Here is a 23911-nt window from a genome sequence, read left to right as displayed (position 1 = left end):
ATTTAATAAACTAAGTTAAAAAAAATAAAGGAAAACCTATCAAAATTAACAAAAACTTAATAATGTTCAGAATGACTTTTTATGTTTATAAAAATTATATAAATAATGTAATCAATTTCTCCTCTAAATCTGGAAGATTATCTCTTTTAACCTCAAAATGTAAAAACAAATATTACACCGTAAGTAAATGTCACACACCAATAAACTAGGATAATAAATGGGAACTATTTGAAAAAGAAGTTTAAAAAGTTACTGAAAAAAGATTAAGATTCTCCTCGGAGATTTTAACACTCAATTGGGGAAAAAAAGAGACAAAATTTTCCAGCACATAAAAGAACTAATGTGAATGGGGAAAGGTTAGTTAAATTTTGTTAACATTTAAATTTGAAAATAATGTGCTCCCAAATTCTAAATTTGGGAGAATTCCAGCTAGACCATGCAACAATTTCGAAGAGAAATTATGAATGTTAAAGTTAAAAATAGGAACAAATTTTGACTGATCAATACCTTTCTCAATAAAATCAAAAAATATATCGCTGACAGAATGAAAATTAATGATGAAATAATAGAAAATTTCAAAAAAGAATTGAGACAAAATCCAATAACAACTAAATGATGCAGCTCAAAAAAGAGAATTTAGTGGAATGAAGAATGTGACAAAGCATTAGAAGAAAGATGGAAATGCTCAAAATAATTAAATGATTGGGAAAATTTCTAACAAAGGAAAATAATAAGATTAAACAAAAGGAAACAAAAATGATTAACTAAATACTCTACAGGAAGATTTCACAAAACATAACTCCACAGATTTTTACCAAACACAAGGTCTTGCTTTAAAAATTAGTGGAAAATTGGGTCAAATAATAAAGAAAACTGCAAAATTTTAGCTAAATATTTCAACCAGTACCAAAGGAAAAATTAAATTTAAAGATCAAAAGCCAAACTTTGAAAAATGTAATCCATCCACAAAAAACGAAAATAAATAACTATTTAATGTCTCAAAAAAGCAAGCGACGAAGTTTCTATAACAGCAGAAATTTTAAAATTTCAGAACCAAAAATAATTGACAACTTCTATAGTCTTTTTAACCAAATTTAGGAAACTGGAAAAATTCCTGATGAATGGAAAATCACACTGATTCATCCCTTCACAATTAGGACGACAAGCAGAATGTGAATAATTATAAAAAGAGTTTTCTGTTCCATCTGTATAAAAGCTACCATAAAATATTATTAACAAAAACTTAAGAAAGACTGGATAAAAAGGAGGTTTTTAGAAAAGGACACTCATGTTCAGAACAAATCAGTAATTTAACATAAAAATTCAGTGATTTCTTTCATAGATTTTAAGAAAGCTTATGATTCCGTAGTTTGAAAAACCTTAATAAATATAATTCAATAATTTGGAATTAGTGAACAGTTAAAGAAATTTAAATGGGAACATCTTCAAAAAATAAGATGTAGAGAATAATTTTCTGAGCTTTTCAAAATTAACATCACTCTAAGACAAAGGGACAAATTATACCGATCATTTTAAATTCTGTTTTGGAAAATAATATTGAAATGTGGAACCTAGAATTACGGAACCAAAAAAAAAAAATCCAATAAAACGAGGATGGTAACCAGGAATCAAAATTAACTGGCTAGCTTTCGCAGATGACGTAGCGATCCTCTTTGTAGACCAAAACTCAAATTGAAATTTTAAACAAGATAACTGTTAAAACAAACTTACAGATTATGACAGAAAAAATCTAAAATTAAGACAAATATTAAAAACTCTGCAGAATCTGTTTGAACAAATAGGCCAAATTGAACTGGTTCAAGAATTCAGATATTTGGGAGGCCATTCAGAAGAATGGCCTTGACAAATCTGCAATTAGAAACAGAAATTTCAACTTGAAAGTGCATACGGAATTACAAAAAATATTTACAATAAAGAATGCCAATCTAAAAATCGGGCACTACAATAGGGTTATAGAACAATGTATTTTCACCTGCGAAAATTTAAGAATGGAAGAGTTAAAAAATACAAAGAAGAATAATTTGGAAAATTCTAGGACCAGTTTATGAAAACAGTAATTATAGACTAGGATATTCACCAACACATGAAAAATTTAATAACAACAATGAAAAAACGAAGATTTTTCCTTTTCCTTGGACACAATTTTAGAATGGCCAATAATCGTTATACAAAACAAATATTTATTTATTTTTATAAAAGGAAAACAAGAATTAATTGTAAGAAAGAGGTTAATATCGATATAAAAAACCAAAACATCTTGAAAAATGAAATATCAGACAGAAAATTTTAAAAATAAAATTGAATCGGTTCAGGGTTTTCAAGAAAAAGAAAGGATAAAAGATAGAGAAGTACTCAAGAATGGGCAAAAGAAAGAAGAGAACAGCAAACTTAAAGAATTAGAGAATACTGGAGAAAGAGAAAACTGCAAAAAACCATGATGACTTAATAAATTGTGTGATAATAAAATAAAAAATTAAACATGAAACTTAATGCTTAGCTTAAACATAAAATATGATAATTAACTTTATATAATTTTAGTGCTTAATTAAGTTTTTAATTAGTAATTTATTTGTTAGATCTACATGGATGCTTGCTTAATTTTCTGGCATAAACTGATTTATGGTCAGTATTATATGCTTATTTTTAAAATGACAAGGATTAAATAAATACTTTTTTTTCAGTTAAAAAATGATAATTCTCAACCATGAAGGGTGACAGAAATTTATGTATCTTCTCCGCTTTGTTTTTTAGTTAAATAACTCCATTGTACTCATTGAATCTCTTTAATTTCTTTAAAAAAAAATAATTATAAAAACTAAATAGCTATTATCACTCTGGACATGAATAATCATGCAGTTTTGTTGTCTAATTTAAAAGTTGAAAAACAGCTTATAATAAAGAATTATATTCATTTATCTATTGAATTAAATAATAAAATTATCATATCAATTTTCAGTTGTGCTAGTATTTGTGAATAGAAAATAAGATTAATGAACTTATATAAGAGAATAATATTACAATATAAGAGAAGAAATTAACAAAAATAATGATAAAGTAAAAATTTCTTGGAGTCAAAATCCCATTGCAATATGCACATATATATGTTTATGTGTGTGTATATGCTTATAGAAGTTTTGACTTTTAATTTACTGAATATAGATCAACATTTCATATATATGGGAGCCAAACAGTTATATGATACTCACTTTGTAACTTGAAAAGAATTACTATTTTGAAGGAGCTCCAATATGAAAATTTGTACTAGCATAATAAATATTTTAAATGAAGCCAAGCTTAATGTTATTTTTAAAAAATAGTATGGTTTGATATTAAAGACAAAATAAATGTTTAATTTAATTAAAATTTAGCCAGTTGCCTAGAAATTCACATTATGGTCAACAGAAATACTTTCATATCGTTTTTTTACAAATTTATATCTACCTGAAAAGTGCAATATCCATATTTAAAGTTACTTAATTATTCAGAGATAATTTATTTTTTTATTAGTTAAATATATAACATTACAAAAAAAATGCATAATGTACATCATTATTGTAAACATACCCAGTATAAAACAAACAGGTAATAAAAACTTTTAACAAAAAGTGAATAACTTTTATTATCTACAAAAAAGTACAAAATAGAAATTATTGAATAAATGTTTTAAAATATAATTTTAATAGTAAAATCATTTCATAGGAAATTAGTGAAAAATGTGACGGTTAAAGTCTACAATTTTGAAATGAGTGAAATTTTAGACCAAGCAGCAATATGAAAAGTATGGAATTACGATCGTAAAGCGCTGTCTTCACAGATAGCGCTTTATGTAAATCAATGAACTGAGGTATCCCTTCGGTTGCGATTCATGAACTTTTTTATTTTATGTATAAACGGTAGATTTTCATTTTTTATATTGAGATTATTAATCAGCGACGCTGAATTCTTTGTTATTATTTTAAGCCGAATTATTTTGTTTTTTTGCATTTTGATACTATAAATATTTATTATTAATATGGATGGAATTTACTAATTTGTAAGTTTTTAGTTCGTTTATTATTTTGTTTCAAATAATTTATCTTAGAAATTTATGTTTTAATAAATCCAAGACTGCTTGCTTTTAATATTATTGCGTAAAGAGTTATGTAATAGTTTACTCTTTGGGTGCTGCTTGCGGCGTACAGGTCTAGACACCTGCTATGTGCTATGTAGGCTAGGTTATGTCAAAAAATCAAAATAATCGAAAGCTGTAGAAAATGGATGACAGTAGTAGGATTGGAAAGCCGTCCGGTTTACGAAGAAAAGCCTCATTAAATGTGACATTTTGCGTTAAAAAAGAAAAAAGTATTAATTATAAGAAAGTAAGTGAATGGTTGAATATTTAGAGATTACAATTTTTGATGCAAGCAGATTTAAATATATTTAAATACACTTTGACGAAATTTGTTTTATCTTAACGGACTGCGTTAAGTGCTTTTTTATCGGTGTATTGTTTCTATAAATTAGATTCTATGCTACTTAAATGAAGAATTTTATTGTTTAATACTGTTTTACTTTCTTAAATACTGCAGGGAAAGAAAAAAATAACCTGTACAGTTGTGGAATTTTGTTTTTCGTTAGTGAAAATGTTTTACAATAAAAAAAAAAAAGAAATTGCATATTTATTATAAATCTATCTCGTTTACATAAGATAAATTTACCATTTGCGCGAAAAAGCTTTAGGATCTTTTGGTTTTTTTATTAGGTGAGAATATTTTTATTTTAAAAGATATTTTTGCAAACGTGTGATATCAGTTGTTTATGGGTATTGATATAAACGTTATTTACAATTGTTACTGGCATTTTTTCCGATAAAATATTATTTCTTTAAAGCACAGAGTACAAAAAAGGTTAATTTTAGTTTCGCTCTTGAGATATCAAGAAATAGTGCTGACAAAATGTAAACCTTTAACTGAATTTATGTGTATCCTGATCAGAAATTTTGATTGATGAATGTTGTAAATCTGATTTTTTAACTAAAGGATTTGTGTTAAAAAGATGGGATTATCAAATTTCATTAGCCAAATTACTGACCTAAGACTTGTTTATGTGATTAAATTTATTCAGTGATTAGTTATATGTAGAAGAAATCTTGGTGAAAATATTGGCTTGACCATGTGCAACTGTATACCTTTTGGGCTATAGATATTTACTTTGTTAAGTTTTCAATTAATATTTTATTTGTTTGAAGTTTGATGTATTTATGAGGGACATTCAATAATTAAAAGAGACAAATTGACGTAGAAAAAACACTGTATTTTTACAAATGAAACTTTTACTACTTCTCAACATAATTCCCACCAATATTAATACACTTGTCCAAATGATGAACTAGTTTTTTTATACCTGATGCAAAAAGAAGTCTTTATCTTGTTGTTTGAGCCACTTAACCACAAATTCTTGTACCTCCCCGTTGTTGCTGAACTCTTTTCCATGTAATGTCTCCTTGAGTAGATCAAACAAATCAAAATCAAAGGGAGCCAAATCTGGACTGTAGGGAGGATGTTTTAGTATCTCCCAACCCATTTATCCATTTGTTTCTTGGGTCAGTTGGGTGGTGTGAGGGTGAGCATTGTCGTGTGGCAATACCACACCATTTCTTTGAGATCCATTACATTTTTCTGTCATTGCTGGCTTTATTTTTTTCATCAGCATGTCTGAGTAGCAGGCACTGTTTATTGTATGCTGATTGTCCAAATAATCACAGAAGATGACACCTTAGGCATCCCAAAAGACAGTCAACATGACATTAACTGCTGATGCTTGCATTCTTAATTTCTTTTGGACAGATCCATTCCATCCATGGAATGGATGGAATGGATCATTTTTGGACAGATTCTTTTGCTTCCATTCCATGCTTTGTCTTTTGGAATCTGGTTCAAAATGCTGAACCCAAGTTTCATCACATGTTAAAATCTTGTTTAGAAAAGGGTCATCTTCCCTTTCATAGCGTTCTTTCAAGTCTACACAATTTGAGTCTTGTTTCATTGTGTTGTTGTGTTAACTCTTTCGGGACCCACCTTGCACATGTTATTGATAATGTTATGAACTGTGCCAACACATACTGCAACTGTTTTTGCTATATGTTTATATGTAATATGTCGGCCTTCATGAAAATTGTCATCAATGCACGTTTCAAGTGAAGGAGTTGACACTTCAACTGGCTGGCCAGGACATTGCCCCTTGGTCACCGAGATTCAATCGTTTTTGAACTGTTCTACTCACTTATAAAAATTTCCGTGGTTCATACAACCTTCACCATACTGTAAAATAATTTAAGAAAAGATTTTAGCCAGTTTTTCATTTTAAGAAAGCAAAAAACGGATCATTGAACATTGTTCATCTAATCTGGGAACTTCAAGCAGACATGCCATCGTTAAGTGAAATATTGAGGTTATAAACAAATGGTTTTTATCCGTCAGCTGTTCTCAGCTCGTGCCAGTGATGCCAACCTAAAGTCATGAAAGTACAAAACTTCTACTAACTGTTTCATTTCTACATCAATTTGCCTCAATTATTGAATGTCCCTCGTATTAATGGATAAATATAAAATTTAAGTTGGTTGACATTTTAATATATAAACAACTATTTCATATTGTTAATTTTTTTTGTGATGCTGTTTTTAAAGAAAGAAATTTAATAGTTATTATTTGCTTATCAGAATTCATCTTTAGTAGTGTATTGTGGTCTACAGTATTTTTTTTGTATTTTTAATTCACTATTAGTATATGTACAGACTTACATATTTAAACAATTAATAACATCCATTAATATATTATTCAATGAAAGAAAACACCTCTACTTAAGTAGCTTTTTAAAAGTGTCACAAACTGGTTCCAGATCTAAAAATAAATAAATCATTTTATTAATATAGCCACAAAATATTTAATTTTTTTAGTTAGGAAATATTTTACATAGATTTCTGCTTCAAACTAAAAATGGATGCTATACTAAAATTCACTGGACAAAAAGTAGTGGTTTTTATATAATATTTGACCCAGGTATTTTTTTTAATGGCCCCCTAATGGAATGTTCAATAATTAAAAAAAAAGTAAAGAACAAAATAATTGTGTCAAAAACACAATTTTTTAGGTTTTTAGGTTTGGCATATTTTAACTTTGATAAATTGCCAATAAAGCAAATACAACTTTGTAAAAAACCTGTAGTGATTTAACTTTGAGAGAATTGATGCAGATAATGCCAATTGAAAATAAATACAGAAATTCAATTTTTATTTAAAACAAAGGAAAAAGTTATTTACAAATGTTGACAGGTGCATACAAAATCATAGGATATAATTTTTGGATTACTACAAAAGATAAATCTTTTTTTCATTTACCATGAGCAGTGATTTAACAAATGTTGATACAATTAACAATCCATTCAGTGACATTGTTCAGAATAAAGAATCCAAGCGAAGAGTCAGCATGGAAAACCTAAATAAATATTTTCTGTGATCAAATAAGTTTCTTTTGTTTGGATTTTGTCAAGTTAAGAGCTACAATCACAATATAAATGCTTACAAAACTTAGACATGCCATTCAGAACTAGTAATATAAGAAGTTGACAACAAGAGTTGTCAACAACATGACAATTCCTAATTATTATAGATTCTAATCATGATGTGCCCATTCTGTTAACAAGATACAACAGTTCTGATGAGAATTTTTTGTTCAACTGCCTTAAACCCCAGGCCGCTAACCAGTGATTTCCAAATATCCCTTCACTTCAAGAAATGGTTTGGTTACAAAAGTTAAAAAAAAAAATGAGGAATTACAACTGGCACTGCTAACCTGGTAAAGACTCCAGGTGATGAATTTTTAAGCGGTGTTCAAAAGATTTTCCTTGCTTTAAAAAGTAATCAGAAAACAATGGTCGCTAGAAAAGTAAAGAAGGAATGTAAATATTGAACCAGTAATCAACTTTTTTCTTCTTCTTATTTATTTGAATTGTGTAATTCTTCTGTATTGTGCAATACAACAGTACCGAAGATGTTGATGAGAAGTATATGAAAATATATTTATATACACATAGAATAAGAGGTACAAAAAATTCAGGGTTTTTAAAATTAGTATTTAAAAATTCATCAATAGTAATATAATTTTCAAAGGACGATGAGACTTCCATTATAGATGTACCTGGCTATGAAAGTACTTGTCAGAAACATGTAGTAGTATGCTTTTTCTCTTTTTGAAATGATAACATATTTTTTACTTTGAAATTATTTTTAGATTCCTCATACAATACTGGACTGGATATCAGTCTTGTACAATGAGGCTATACAAGAAAATTTCTGTTTATGTTAACGTAATACTAACGTTAGTTATAATTACGTTAATGATAACGTAACGTTTTATTTTTTTCATTGTAGATATATTTTCCCTTCTTTTCTTGAATCATTCCCTCTATTATTTTAATTGCTCACAGATATAGAAAAAAGGTTTCCTACCTTTTACCGAATGATGAAAAAACAATTTTTTCATAAATGAAAATAAAATTTTAATGCTGTATTGCAGTTTACTATCGAAACATTTTCTTATATACTAAAATGATAGATAAAAGTGTTCTTAAATATATTTTAACGCTAATGCACTTCCAGATAAAAAGGAGCAAAACATTTTATGCATAATTGTAATAATTTTTACAAGTTTTCAGGAATAATGCAAATAAGAATAAAATTTAGTCTTAATATTGTTTATAAACTCAATTTTTTTCTATCGACTGGTTTATTACGTATAACTCTTCAAAGACAGGCCTATTTTTCATTTATGATACACGCTACAGTTATTTTAATGGAAATATCTGAAAACAACACCGAAATAAAACTAATTTCCACTGCAGTCAATTTTCAACGATCACAGTCAAAGAAAGGGAGTGTTTTTAGAGTTTTCATTTATTCAATAAGTAAAACTAATACATATTGTATTTATTAAACTTCTTTTAATGGCTGCTGCTACTTAAGTTAGGAACTTGTCGGTCGATAGAATAAGTACACTTTTGTATATTAACTAAATATTAATAAACCAAAAATTAAATCAAATCACATTAAACTGAATTAATTAACAGGTAGATTGCTGTAAATAAAAAAAAACAGAAAAATCAAATAAAAATTACATCAAACCAATGATTATCAATTATGAAAAGTTAATAATAATAATAACGACAATAATAACAGTAAATATTTAATACAGAATGAAATGTAAGTTAGAACAAAAGCAAAAAATAAGCTTTACATTAGAAAAAGTAAGGTTGAGAGAATAAAGAAGGTCAAAATCAGATGAAATTTAAGTCAAAGAAAACCTTTTTATTATCTAGTTTTGAAGTGCTTTTGTTATGGTTAGAATTTTCTTTTCAATTAAATTAAAACGCATAATGTTCAATAGCTTGGGGGTCCTTATACATTAGCTGCCTCTTTACCACAATTAAATTTGAGCAATAAACTCAAAACTAAACTCCAATTAGGCTAGATTTTCAGATGTTATATCTACCATTATCAATAGTCCCAAACTCAACCTTAAATAGTATTTTTAATGTGCAGACTATATAATGTATAGCCTTAATGTTTTAAGAACATCCATCATCTTAAAAACCAAGACAATCTGATAAGATCTCAGTTTATTTAAAGTAGCTTTTATTAGAAGTATTTGTATCATATGATGTCAGCATTATATTATTTTAATGTTGCATGCTAAACATGTACTTTAAATTTATTAAAGTACTACTTTTAATTTAGTTTATTCTTGTTCTTTAAAATATGTTGGCTCTAAAACTAAATATTTTTTCTGTAATATGTTATTTTTCTGTAGTATGTCGAGAGTCACCAAATAGACATCGAGCTGAGTTCTTCATTCCCCATTTATACATATTATTATCGTTCTTTTCCTGGCTTATTAATATTTTGTTTAGGCGGCACCAAAGTTTTTTTACGAGGACCATTCCAGGAACCACTTTGGTCAAGTCTGTTATCAGCCATGAATTTTTTGTTTCTTGTCGATTAACTTCCCAGAGGAGTTTCCATTTTCCCCTTATATTATAGTTTCTTCAAGGTTATTTGTCAGAGGAAATTTTCTTGATTTAGTCTTCCAGGAGCAGCATTTGCAATTTCTTCGCTTATTAATAAATGCGGGTTATCATTAAATTTTTCTCTGTCCCTGATCAGGACAAATTCTTGTGATGTCCTGATGAAATCTGGTAGCCAAGGTAGACAAATAGTTCTTAAGTGTCCATGTTATTTTAGAAAAATTTGAATTGTTATACCAAACTGAAGAACAGTATTCCACTACCAAAAATCCAGTGCCAGTGTAGATATCCAAAGTGTTTTTGTTTTAGTTCCGTAGCTGGTGCCAGCTAGTTTTATTAAATTAATTCTGCTCTTTAATTTTAGGGCTACTTGGTTAAGATGCTCACATATGTGAGATGCTCATATGTCACTTAATCAAAGGGTGTGATCAAGTGCAATTCCTAGGTACTCTGGTGTTTTATTATTGCTTACAAATTAATCTTTAAATTTGACTTTCACCCCTTCATCGGCTTTATGATTATTTAATTGAAATGTTGCCAACTCAGATTAGGTCGAATTTCGAAGTAATCTCCATTTGTGGAAATAATTGCTCATCACCTTAAGGTCCTCCTGAGGTGAAACTGCTCCATTTTTTAAGTGCACACTTTGGTTAGCCAAAGTGATGTCATCAGCATACTGAAATTTTTTAATCTCTGGGATGTCATGGACACAAATATTAAATTACAGCAATGATAAAATTGGTCCCTGCGATAGTACATGATTTAGCCAATCTCCTTTATCTACTGGCTTTATCTTGCAGTATTACTTTAAGAAATTGGATCGCCCACCGTTCCGCTAATCGGTTTAGTAATTTTGCAAGTTTGATTAATAATCCTTCTCTCCAGACTATCATAAGCTTAGGTAGTCCAGGAAGGCTGCTACTGTCCTCGCCTTCTTTTCAACCATTTTCAATAACTGGTTAATTGCTGCAACTTGATCCATACACGATCTGCTTGATCTGAAACTACCTAGCTCTTTTAGAAGAACCGTGTCGACTTTCAGAGCAGTTGTGTTTTAAATAATATAATCAATATAGGTCACTGAAAGTAGTGCTGTTGGATCATAATGTTCCGGTTTATCACCTTCCTTTCCAGGTTTCAATATTGCGATAAATTTAGCTTTCTTAAATTCTTTTAGTATCTGTTTAGTGTCCAGGATATGGTTAAAGAGGCTCTCCAAATAGTTCAAAGCTCCTGGACCTAGATTCTTGAAGAATATACTAGTTCCAGAAGATACACTGTATCAAAACCTGCTGCTTTACCAAGTCTGCTTTGTTGCTGATTTTAATTTCTGATATGGGATATTCTTTTGCAGTATCTGGAATAGGCGTCATCGATTTAATTATCTATTTATTATGAACACAAAATTATTGAAATAATTTATTTTCATTAAATTTTTTTTTTCGGTCAGCTTCTGTAATTTGTCCACCACTAATTTTATAATACACATTCCATTTGCTGATCACCAGTTTTATTGACAATAATGCCTAATGTCTGATCTTGCACGGGAGTTTAACCATGTTCTGGCCAGTGCACACTGTTATCACAAAGCGCATTGTCGTGAATAGTTAGTACTATACTAGTTGGGTTAGAGAATGGAATTACCATTTAATTTATTTAAACTTTATGAGATGTATAAAATGAAAGATACTATCTATTTTCTATGTAATGCTAACATTTTTCCTGAACAAAGGCAGTGCAAACATATGCATGAAATGGTGTTGAACATAAGTGATGACAGTGAAAGATGTAGGTTTAGTAAACAAGAATGACGTGTAAATGTGCAGTTGCATACTAATGCATGGCTTGAAAACTTCAAGCCATGCAAAAAGTGTTATTTTTTTATTTACATCTGAAATTTTGAAATGACTAACATAAAGTTCTGTGAACATGAACTGAGGATAAACCACAACACGTTTGTTGATACACCCACTTCAAAAAATAGGAATTAAAAAAATTATTTTTTTTTTATTTCTGTCACCGAGATAAAGGCAAAATAAAATTATTTTTTGTTTAAATAATGTAAAATATCTATCCTCATTTGTTGAGTTTGATAAGAATAATACCTGGGTTAAAGTTTTACTAATTTTTATAACTTTCTTATTAAAACAGGCCATTTTATAATATTTTAAAAGCTTTCTTTTGATTAGGAAATAAATAAATTATCAAGAACATGAATGAAGTTTTAAGTAAAAAAATATATTAAAACTTTATCATTGGAGAAAGGATTAAATTTCAAGTATTCTACAATGCTAAGTTTAACCATATTATCACTACCTTTTTTTTACAGATTTGTTGTTATTTCTTTATACATCGCTTAATCTTTTTATTTTTTCTGAACTTTAATTAAATTATAGTTATCAATAAAACATAGTTTACCCTGGTAGGTTTACTATTATTTTTCCCTCTTAAGCCAGTACAATTGTACAACAACTGATATAGTTTATGCAATATTTATTATTGTATTTTGAGAGCATATTGTCTTATGTATTTTAACCACCTCCTTCTGAGATCTATATTGTTTGTTATATTTATTATTAATTTTTTCTAGGTGTACGCAATTTTACAGAAATCTGAATCAGATCGCACAGAAGAAGAAAATGAAACACTAGAAAACAGTGCTACTATTGTTAAAGAAGTAAACACAAGGTAAAATTGAATTTGTTTTTCACTTAACTGAGAAGTATAATTTACTTTTTTTTTCTTCTTCTTTTTTTAATTAATTAATTCTCCAAAAAAGCTTGTGCATGAGAATACGAAAAATGGAATTTTATAGCATGTGAAAAATACTGTGCCTAATCAGGATTCAAACCCAGGACCCGTGGTTGAAAGGCCAAGACATTACCACTCTACTACGGAGATTGACAGATTAATGAATTACATTTATGATTTTGTTAAAAATATTAGTTATGAAAATTTCTGATATAATTTTTATCATATCATAAGTTGTAAGTATAAAGAGGATTTTATCTTTTTAATCCATTCTTTATTCTTTAAGACTACACATAGCAGGTTGTAGGGAGACACATTACTTAAATTAACAAGAATAAGAAGAAGTTAATTGAGGCACCCGTGCTCTAAGGGTGAACGCCACTAATGGCGATTTAAAATAAATATTTTTAAAGAAAAAAAATTAGTGTTTATAGTAATGTTATTTTTAACAAGTTCACTCTTATTCTTCTTAGAAAAAAATAGTGTAAAGTAAACAAAAAGGTTTTAGAGCATACAGTTATTCTTCATAGGTGTCCAAAGAAGAAGGCATAAGGGTGAACTTGGTCACTATCTGATCTTGATCGACTGCATAGCTACTGTTTCCTTACTTTAAGTTAGTTGCTGAGCAATCCTCCATTCAGTAAATGGTAGTGGGAATTTTTGCTTTAAAATGCGATTCTGTTGTCATCTAACATGTCAAAAAAGGTCTTTTTGAAAGTTTATTTTGTCGAGTTTGCCTTGTTGTATGGGATGTCTCAATTGTACTAGCTACATAATTTGTAGTAAAAACAAAGTTATATAACTGTATATATATCAGGTTAAAAATAATGTTATGACTTGTAATGTTTAAAATTAAGTATCATTTAAGAAAATAACCACTATCACCAAACATGTTACATTATGTATAAAAAAATAATTAAAAGTTAAGATGCATACCTTTTTTATTTACTGCTTTAGGTAGATTCATTAATTTGATTGAAATTAATAAATATTTATGCTTGTTTTAAGGAGTTATATTAAAAAATAAATAGTAATTGCAATAAAAGTAAAAGTAATAAAAGTTGTCAGTTGTTACTTTTCCTTCCTTTTTTGCCGTTAATCATTGGAGTCCTTCAGTCATAACTTTGAACTGTTTGCAATTCAATGTCGATTTCTCTACTTCTTGCACGATCCTACCTTTCTTCCGAGCTACATTTCTTTCAGGTTAATGAAATAATGTTCCAAGATCCAAAAGTCATTTCTTTATTCTTCCAATTTTATTTTAACAATTCTGTCTCAATACTTTCCATTTACAGGTCTGAACAAAATATCTCACACGGGTTATTTACCTTGCAGTAGCATATCCTAGCAGAGAAGTTGGCTTCTTGAGGCTTCTAAACCGACCTGTAATTGTGGGATTTACCTTACTGTACCTCATTTTGTAAGCAGAGTGACCGATAGTGGTTACTGCTTCCTGAGATATTACTGCTGTTCATCAGATGGGATATCTGTTCCCATCTCAAACCTGTCCCTTGACCCAGTTTCTTGCCAGGATACCTCAATCTTTCACGGGTTGCTTGGATTAGGAGAGGTTTTTCTTAGAGGTTAAGTATTAGAGTTTGGGTGAGAGAGGATAATAAAATTTTCTTATATGATGTGTATTGTATTCATCATTGCTTCCATTCTCCAATGCAGGGGCCTCCCCTTCTCGTGGAAGACTTCAAAGGCTCCATTAGTTGCTAAATCAGAGATATAGTAAAATTTCTCTAGCAGTATGTTGTGTGTGTAATGTCCAGGTACTTTAAAATAGGAGGAATTCTCTGGGCTGAAGTAATGGATTTGAAATATATCAATTACAGATACTGTAGGTAAAGATGTGTGGCTGTTCATTTCATAACTATATAGTGAATACTTTTCTATAAATTAATCTGTCATTACTGTTACAATAAGCAACAAGAAGCTCAGCACTTGTGAAAAGAGATACCGACGATGAAGTAGGTTGTAGAATTCAGTGTCTACTTTTTCACTATAACAGATGAGTTACATTTCCAGCAAGATTTATTGCTTTTTGTTTGATTTTTTTTAACAAAATAATATGTTATTGTAGCTTACTAGAAATCCATTTATGTCATTCAGTAACTGTTCCTTTTGAATACATTTATTGTTCACAATTTCTTGTAGATTTTACAGTCCCGCTCTTCAACCATGACTAGTTTACACCATTTTTACTTTTATTAATAATTTTATATTTGAAACTTATATTGATATGATAAAGCTTACTTAAAGAATAATTATTTGCTTAATCAACTTCTTCATTGCCAAAACGTCATTCCAGTTTTCTTCACTAATATTATCAATCTCTGCATTAGAATCTGCTACTATCATATTTTTATTTCCATCATTATTTTTCCTATAATGCATATTAAAATTCACTGAAGCCAGTCAAGACAATGACTAGTGAAACTTACATCTACATAACTAGATGCCATATGTAAACTTTTTAATAAACTTGTAATCGAAATAAATAATTGAATTTTCATTTCTGTTTAGAATTTGGTGATTGAATTTAAGAAAGAAACATAACAATCATATCTAAATATCTGCCTACATCTACTGAATTTCTTGGTAAATCAATGTTAGCATCACCAAAATAATATGGTATTTAATTTTATAAACCCTCTTTAAATGTTCACTTAAATCTTCTAAGAAATCTGGTTTAATATTAATTACCTGTATATTTCCGTTATACGATCTCATTATTTATACTTAATTTTCTGAAAAAAGAAGCACATTTTATTAAGTCCATTTCAACAGGATGAACACTGAATATTTCTAACATATACTATTAAATTTCCCTATTTGCAAAGAATTCCTTGTAATTTATGATCAGATGTAATATCCAGATGTATCCATTTATTTAGAGGTAATATCCAGATGTATCTGTTAATATAATATCTGGTTCAGGATTTAAGTTGTTTAAAAAATAATAAAATTCTTGATTTTTTTTTTGTACTCATATCTTATTGTTATGAAATGGCGTCGATGGCACGTGGCACTTACTAACCTTATGGTAGCCCAGAAAAGGGCTGTTTTTGTCATTGATTGGCTTTGACAGCTGGTTGTTATTACTAACCTTACGTTAGCCCTGAGAAGGACTACCTCAGCCCTTCAGGGCTTATTTTTAAGGTAGCCTGTTGTTGAATAGCTTCGACGGCTCGTAATTTGTAACCTTGTGGTGGTCCTGAGAAGAGCTTTTGGGTCCGGAAGCTGGTCTCTGACGAAGTTGGGGAGTTGCGGCACGTCCATTGAAGTCTGACTGGGTTTTCTCTGAGCAGCAGTTGGGTTCCCATTACAGCATGACAGTGGTGGCCCCCAGAGCCCCGCAGTGTCAGGTCGGCGTCAGTCATCCTTCGCCAGTGTGGCCAAGACGGTTCTCCCCGAGCGATCCCACGCTGGGCCGGCTCCTGCTGCTGAGTCCACCGGCCAGGGTGATTAAAGCCTGGCAAGCTGGAGCTGGAGAAGGAAGCTATGTCCAGCGGCTCTTTCGGCAGGCCAGCCAGGCCTGCTGCTCCAGCAGGGATATTGGCATCCATTGGAAAGTCCCATGTTGGACCAGCCAGGGAACTTCTTCTGTTTTCCTTGATCTTCTCCAGGTGGTGGTTGATGATGAATTGAAAATTCACTCTTGTGCATGCTCTTTTATTGGAGCCTGAGAGTGGTGGGGCTGCAGTGCCACTATGGTCGGAGAACTGCACGGTGGGAGTGATGCTGTATCAGTGCATACATATACTGTGCGCTCACATAGTTGCTACCATGTTCACCTGCTGATATTAAATTAGGCATATATGTGGTTAACATTATAATCTAATAAACTTAAATATTAACTTGATTTCATCAATTTTCATGACTATTAGTATAAGTAGTTCTAAATTTAATAGTACTTTCATTACTATCATAATTTTACAACAATTCATATGTCAATGGAAAAAAAATAAAAGACAAAAAACTACAAAAATAAAATTTTAAGTGACTACAGCAAAAACAATTGTGGAAGTCAAACATTTTTTTTTTTTTTTAATAAAAATTTCAAATCTTTATACGAAATAAATATGAAGTTTTTCTTTGCCAACCATTCTTATGTATATTAATAATTTTTTGAAGTGGGGGCATAGATGCTTTTCAATGTAAATTTTTATCAAGATAGTTTGCAAAACTATTATTGAGTCTGTTGGTAAGAATCCTGTTTTTTATTCCCGTTAAAAGTAATGATTATTATTTAATCATATCAAAACTAACAAGGATCGGGAATATAGCATCTTTCTTATAGATGATAATTAACTCTATGAGTCCACGTAATTTTTTAATTGTTTTTTAGATTTAACAACAGTTTTTTTTTTAATTAAAAAATTGAAAAAGTCAGCAACAGAATATATAGTTACATGTACATTTTCCCCAGGTGTTTTTGAAAAAATAATATATTTCAATATTAAGCTCTCTGCTTCTTCGTTATAGTTTATTCATTTCAAATTTATTTTATTATTTTTATCCTCTAGATGTATAATTGTAAGATTTTGCTGATCAATCTTTCCCATAACAGCTTATTTTCACTCGCTGATCACTGAATTTTTAAAATCACAATCATAAAATTTATCACTGCAAAATTAAGTAAGTAGACTTTTAAGGTTTTCAATTACAGAATTTTGCTGTTTAAACATATCCAAAATAAAAAAACTTGGATCATTACATACCTCAAATTCTGGAGAAATAGCCTCACTCATATGGCTCTTAACATTATTTTTATTTTCTTCATAACATTTTTTACTCATTCAAACATTTTTAACTCATGTAAAACTTAAAAGATTTTCAGCACAAGTGGAGTGAAAAGATTTTTTTATACAAACTATTTTATGTAAGCATTTCAAGTTTTTTATTACTAATAGCACTGACCCTCTAAGGGAAGACGCCCATCATGTGACAGTTGCAGCCGCCACCCCCTCCATATGAGCTTTACCAGAGGTCATCTTCAAAACCTCAGCAAAAGACATTGCTAGACTTGTTCTTGCCTCGGTTAGGATGCTACCGATGCAATTGCCACAAGTGACATTCCCAGTATATCGGTTTTACACCCACAATTTTCAAGATCGCCACCTATGAAATCGTACGGTAGCCATGCACTACCGTTAAAAGTATATGTCATTGAGCCCTCAATAATATGTTCCGTTAGCTTTTAAACTTCAGCCTATCCACTCAAACCGATGCCGCATACAGCATAATCGCCTCACAGACATCCTTATACAGGATACTCATGGTCTTAAAATTAAGACCCCATTCAGGATTGACCACACACTGAATACCAAAGAAGGCTCTACAGGCCTTCTCCACAACATATTGAAGGTGCTTCTTGAATTACATTTTCTCATCAAGAAACACCCTGAGGTACTTTTGTGTCTGAACTTATTTTATGCTCTGGTCTGCCATCAAAACATGAACCTGCCACCTTACTGCCAAATGACCTTTGAGGTGCATCATAGTGGTCTTCTCTGGGCCGAAAGTCATGTCATGTTGATAACCCCACAGCTCAAGTATCCCGAAAACCTGAGTAGCTCGGAACTCAATCTCCCTTCATGAGCATCCTTCGACCAGCAGGAGCCCATCATCAGTATAAGCCACAATATGACATTCGCTGGGCAACCTCACCTACAGAATAGAATCGAACTCCACCACCGACAATAAAGGACCTAGTACCTGTCCTGGAGATACTCCTTGGAAAGTTTCTTGCCTACCACATGGCTGCCCTCACAGAGTAGCACATCCCAATCACTGAAGTAACTTTGCGTTACCTGCAATTCACTCACAGTGCATTCTCTTTTTTGCAGTTGATAAATGGCTGAGGGCCTCCACAAATTTTTAAACACCCCTGAAATGTCTAGGAAAATTCCCAGGACATATTCCATCTCACTGGTTGTCACCACACTCATCACTTGGAGTATGGAATCCTCGGTACTTTTCCAGGACGAAACCCGTACTGGTTCTCTATCAGTAAGCAACATGAGGTTAGCCTCTCATTTATGTGAAAAGACAGAACCTTTTCAAAGACCTTACCAATAACTGGTAGTAATGTCAAGGGCCTATATGACAAACTGACAGCAGGATCCTTGTCGCCACCTTTAAACAACAATTTAACGATACCCTTCTTCCAACAAATTGGAAAGTATCCACCAAACAACAATTTATTGAAAATATGCTTGATAATTCTCATGCTTATCCCTACCGAGCAAACAAGGAGCTCCGCCATTATTCCATTAAAGCATGGAGCCACCTTCAGGTGGCTGACGCACTTCAGCCTCAGTTATTTTCAAAGACAATGCTCCTCCACAAAATCAGCAACCTCATGTTACACCCGCTGATGGTATGCAGTCATTCCAGCTTCATTGTCATCAGGCAGTAACTTGTTTAATAATGTGTGCAAGATTCCAGACGTATTTAAAATCACACCAAGCCTGGTCAAGAGAGCAGACAGAAGAACGTCCTTCCTTTGTTTGTGCCCCAAGATCCTATATACGACTCCCCAGGGGTCCTTGTTCCCCTGCTCATGCACAAAGGAACTCCAGGAATCTCTCTTCACCATACAAACCTCATGAAAGTACTGAGTTCTGCGGTCCTGTTATTCTGCAACAAGGATTGCTTGCTGCTCAGGATCACCCTCACATTCACTTCAGCATTACCAAATGTTATAGTTTAAAATTAAAGCCACTTGAATACGTAAAATATTAGATAAATACTGAACAATAACAGCCTCTTAATAAAATAGAAACAAGTAATACCAAAGAAAGATATAACATATAAATATAGTGACTGCATGTCATCACACATTTGATTACTGTGTGATCAAAGTTTGATTACAATGTTTATTCTGCTGCTACTGATCTCTCAGCTGCATAATATATAGAAATGTTTTTGAATTTCGAATTAAAAAATTGTAAAATATGAATAAACTTTATATTGCTTATCCATAAGAACTACATTTACTTTCCTACAAAGTTATGTAGAATTTTCTATGGAATTTTCATTTTGTAAATAGAATAGTACTCAAGGAGTGTTATGCTTTTCACTACTTACAGTACTTGTGAAAATCTACATTTTAGAAAAATAATGTCATTTAATCTTAATGTTTAACTTTTGTTTTATGTCTACTTTCATACATTCATTCATTGTGTTCTGCCAATGGGGCAGGTCTTGCCATGGCTGCTCTCTACTTGTTCCTATCCTGTGCAAGTGTTTTTATTTCCATATATTTTCCTCCTTCCACAATCCCATCGATCAACTGAAATCTTTTTCCCTTTCCTCTCTTTCCATTTACCAATCTTTCAACTGCATCTATTAGTAAGCACTTTCTTCTCATACAGTGTTCTAGCCAGTTCCTTTTCCTGCTTAAAATGGTATTTAACATTTTCCTTTCCTCGTCCACTCTTCTCAACACCTCCTTATTTGTTACTCTATCTTGCCAACAGACGTTTACCATTTTCCACCACACCCACGTCTCAAACGCCTCAATTTGTCGTTTGTCTTCATTTCTTAAAGTCCATATTGTTGTACCAATAAAGCATAACACTCCAAATAGAGCATCTTGCCAATCTTTTCCTCAAATCTAATTGTAATCTCCCACGTAGCAAACTCCTTTTCCTTCTAAATGCCTCCTTACCCGTTGCTATTTTCCTTTTGATTTCTATGGTACTCTTAAGATCTTATGTTATGAGGTTACCCAAGTACTTAAATTTCACCACCTGCTCTTGTACCTCAGTCCCAATTCTTACGTTAATATTTTCATCTTTGCCACTTAATACCAAGCATTTTGTTTTCTTTTTATTAATTTTCATCCCTAGATTTTCACATGCCCTATTTAGATTGTTAAGCATTACATTTAACTTTGTTGCACTTTCTGCCTGCACCACCATGTCATCAGCAAATTGTATTCTTCTACCAGCTATTGTCATCCCTCTATTGCCTTTAAAACCATTGTTGATGATTTCTTCTAGATAAATATTGAATAGTACAGGTACATGCAGCATCCTTGTTGCACTCCCCTTCCTATTTCTATCTGTTGCGTTGTCTCACTTCCTGTTCTTACTTTTATTTTCTGGTTCATATATAACTTTTTCATAAGTTTCCTATATTTCCAATCAATTCCTTTCTTTTTCAAAATCATCATTAATTTATCCCATTTTACTCTATCAAAAGCTTTCTTAAGGTCTACAAATCCAACATATACTCTTCTTCTCTTTTCTATATATCTTTCACTAATAATTCGCAGTAGTCCTACAGCATCCCTAGTTCCCACTCCCCTTCTAAAGCCATATTGTTCTTTTGCAATATTTTCATCCAGTTTATTGTACAACCTCCTGTTCAGAATTCTTAGTAAGACTTGCTTCGTGTGAAATTAGACTAATAGTCCAGTATTCTTCACACTTTCTAGCATTAAATTTCTTTGGTAATGGCACCATTATTGTATCCAGAAAGTCTTTAGGCCATCTACCCTCATCATATATTTTATTGTACAGATCCAACAGTAGAATTTCTCCATTCTTGCCAAGAGCTTACATCAACTCAATTGGCAATTCATCACATCCTCCAGCTTTTCCATTATCCATTGCTTTCGTGGCCATGCTTACGTCACATTTTGATATATTATAAATCCATGATGTACTCTTCCCATATCTTTTTCACTTCATTTCTTTCAGTTACTATGTCCTTGTTCTTTGACTCAGTCTGATACACTCTATAACGTTTTCCTTTTTTTTTAATACCATTTCTGCAGCTTTATGCATTAGATCTTAATAATCTTCATAATCTTCCTTCTTTTTCTCGTTTTTCTAATTACAGCACACTTTTCCTGTAACCACTTTTCTCTTGTTTTCTCACTTTTTCTTCGTAATTCATTATTAAGATTTATATAGTTCCTTTTACCTTTCTCTGTCCAAACATTTTTCCATTTTCTCCTTTTATGCATTTATTCTATCATTTCTTCACTGATCCACTTCTTCCGCATTCTTTCTCTGTTCTTAATTCCTGTTGTTTCCTCAGCTGCTTCTTTTATACTGTTTTTTATATTTAACCAATGATCATTCACAATTTCATATAGTAATTTGTTAATTTCTACAACGTGCTATTATTTCCCCTATTACAACTATGCTAGTGATCGTGAGAAAGAGAAAAATACCTTGAACATCAAAAAGCTTGCAGCCCCTAAACGGGCTGATCAGCTTGATTTCCCCTTCCCCATTTCCTGATGTTCAATCTCTTAATTAGATTCACGTATTTATTTGTTTTGAAGGATTATGGCTCTCTCTGATAAGCATTTTTAATTCCAGATTGGGCTTATATAATCAAATATAGAGTGGAGTCCTCACACACCTACTTGCACTAGAGATGATTCCTAAATCCCAATCAAACCTTACACATGCCAGCGTTATACTAATTCAGACAAGTCCAACTGGGTAGGTAGGAAATCGTAGTGAATGAAATGGGTATGTAGGAAAAAACCACCAGGGAGAAAGGTATCAAGATAAGGAATAGGTTTGGTCAGTGAAAAATTTTATTCACAGAATAAGCACAATACAGGATAAACAACTTCATGCAGAAGAGCATCTCAAACTCCTCTCCATACATCTTTCTACCCTCATTACCTCGGTCGGTCAGAGTACTTGAATGTGGGAGGAGAACAGGATATTAATCATCAGCAATTTCATATAAAACCTACAACAAATCTTTGCAAATAATAGAAATCTGAATATAGGATAAGGTTTACTTAAGAAAACCATTCCTTGGAATTGTGTATCATATGGAATTATCCATCTGAACCATTTAACCAGAATTCTTGTGGAATGTTTAAGCCTAGATAGGATATTGTTCCTTGAGAAGAAATAAGATTAGCTAGACTGGTATTGTGGTCTGTGGGAGAGATACTGCTTTGCATTTTTTTTAATGGAATTTGGATGCTTTACTCATAAAAATTGAGATGTTTACTGTCTTTCCCAACACTGGCAACCCAAAATCACAACCCATTTGTGATTTTTCCAGGGGCTTTATTTTCTGTTCAGAAATTATACAAAGAGCCTTAATTCTAGTTTGTATGTATTTCAGGTGAATATAAATATATATATAAAAGGAAATTATTAATAACAAAAAAGAATATGTAAACATTTTCAATTATATTTTTATTATACCATTTCAATTTCATGTTGCTTTTATAAAATTTAATTATCTGCTGGTATGTTATTTATGTTGGTGTTAATAGGTTAGAGAAACGTCGTCGTTTAAAGTCAAGATCAGAAGAAATAGAAGACCAGCCTAGCATATTGGCAGAGAAATGCCGCTTGTTGGCCGGTGCGTTATTGAATGCGCAACATCTTGTTGTATACTCAGGTGCCGGTGTCAGTACAGCAGCCAGAATACCTGACTATAGAGGCACGAATGGCATATGGACAAGATTACAGCAAGGGAAAGATATTGGGTGAGTTAAATGAACTTTTATTATTCAACTATTTGGATCGGGTAAATAGGCCTGATTGCCAGTACTCGGTGGAGGGATGCTAATTTTATATTTCACAGTTTTCTAACTTCAAATATCAATGAGACGCGTTCTATTTATTTATTTGTGATGCTGATTTGAAAAAGACCATCTTTAAGTCTGTTATTCGTGATCTAATTTTTATCTTGCTGTCGTGTATTATTGTTAAAACTTTCAGTAGAACTAAAGCTGATGCAGAACAACGTAATTGAATAATTTTTTTTATCGGTGACTAGGTAAAATCTGCTCATAAATATGAAAGTAAGTGATCAGCTTATCTAATTGATTATCAGTACGGTTTTTATGGAGGGTAAAAAATAAGTTTTATTCACCAACACTTGCCTATTCAATCGTGGCTTTCAAATGATGTCATTAATTTGATTTGAATTATATGAGTACACCGATCTTGGGTTTGCAACAGTCAAGTGGCTGAGCCAGGATAATGTCATTGGTCTCAGGGTTTGTGCTTTTATTATTCTAAAATTATTTTTAAAACAACCCTACAGCATTGCTGAATTTGCTTATTTACCAGGGATA

General features: G+C 31.3%; 1 protein-coding gene across 1 annotated transcript in view; it reads left to right on the top strand.

The window, feature by feature from the left end:
- Positions 1-4192: 4192 nt before the first annotated feature.
- Sirt7 (sirtuin 7) overlaps positions 4193-23911 on the top strand; it is a 42324-nt gene continuing 22605 nt past the window's right edge. The window contains exons 1-3 of the mRNA XM_075375601.1: positions 4193-4379; positions 12668-12765; positions 23102-23317. Of these exons, the coding sequence (XP_075231716.1) occupies positions 4275-4379; positions 12668-12765; positions 23102-23317 (419 nt within the window). The 5' untranslated portion in view covers positions 4193-4274. The remainder of the gene's footprint in view (positions 4380-12667; positions 12766-23101; positions 23318-23911) is intronic.

Source organism: Lycorma delicatula, chromosome 9 (genome assembly GCF_047948215.1).
Source record: "Lycorma delicatula isolate Av1 chromosome 9, ASM4794821v1, whole genome shotgun sequence".
Taxonomy (NCBI): Eukaryota; Metazoa; Arthropoda; class Insecta; order Hemiptera; family Fulgoridae; genus Lycorma; species Lycorma delicatula.
The sequence above is the reverse complement of the archived record's forward strand: the minus strand, read 5'-3'. Positions and strand labels throughout refer to the sequence as shown.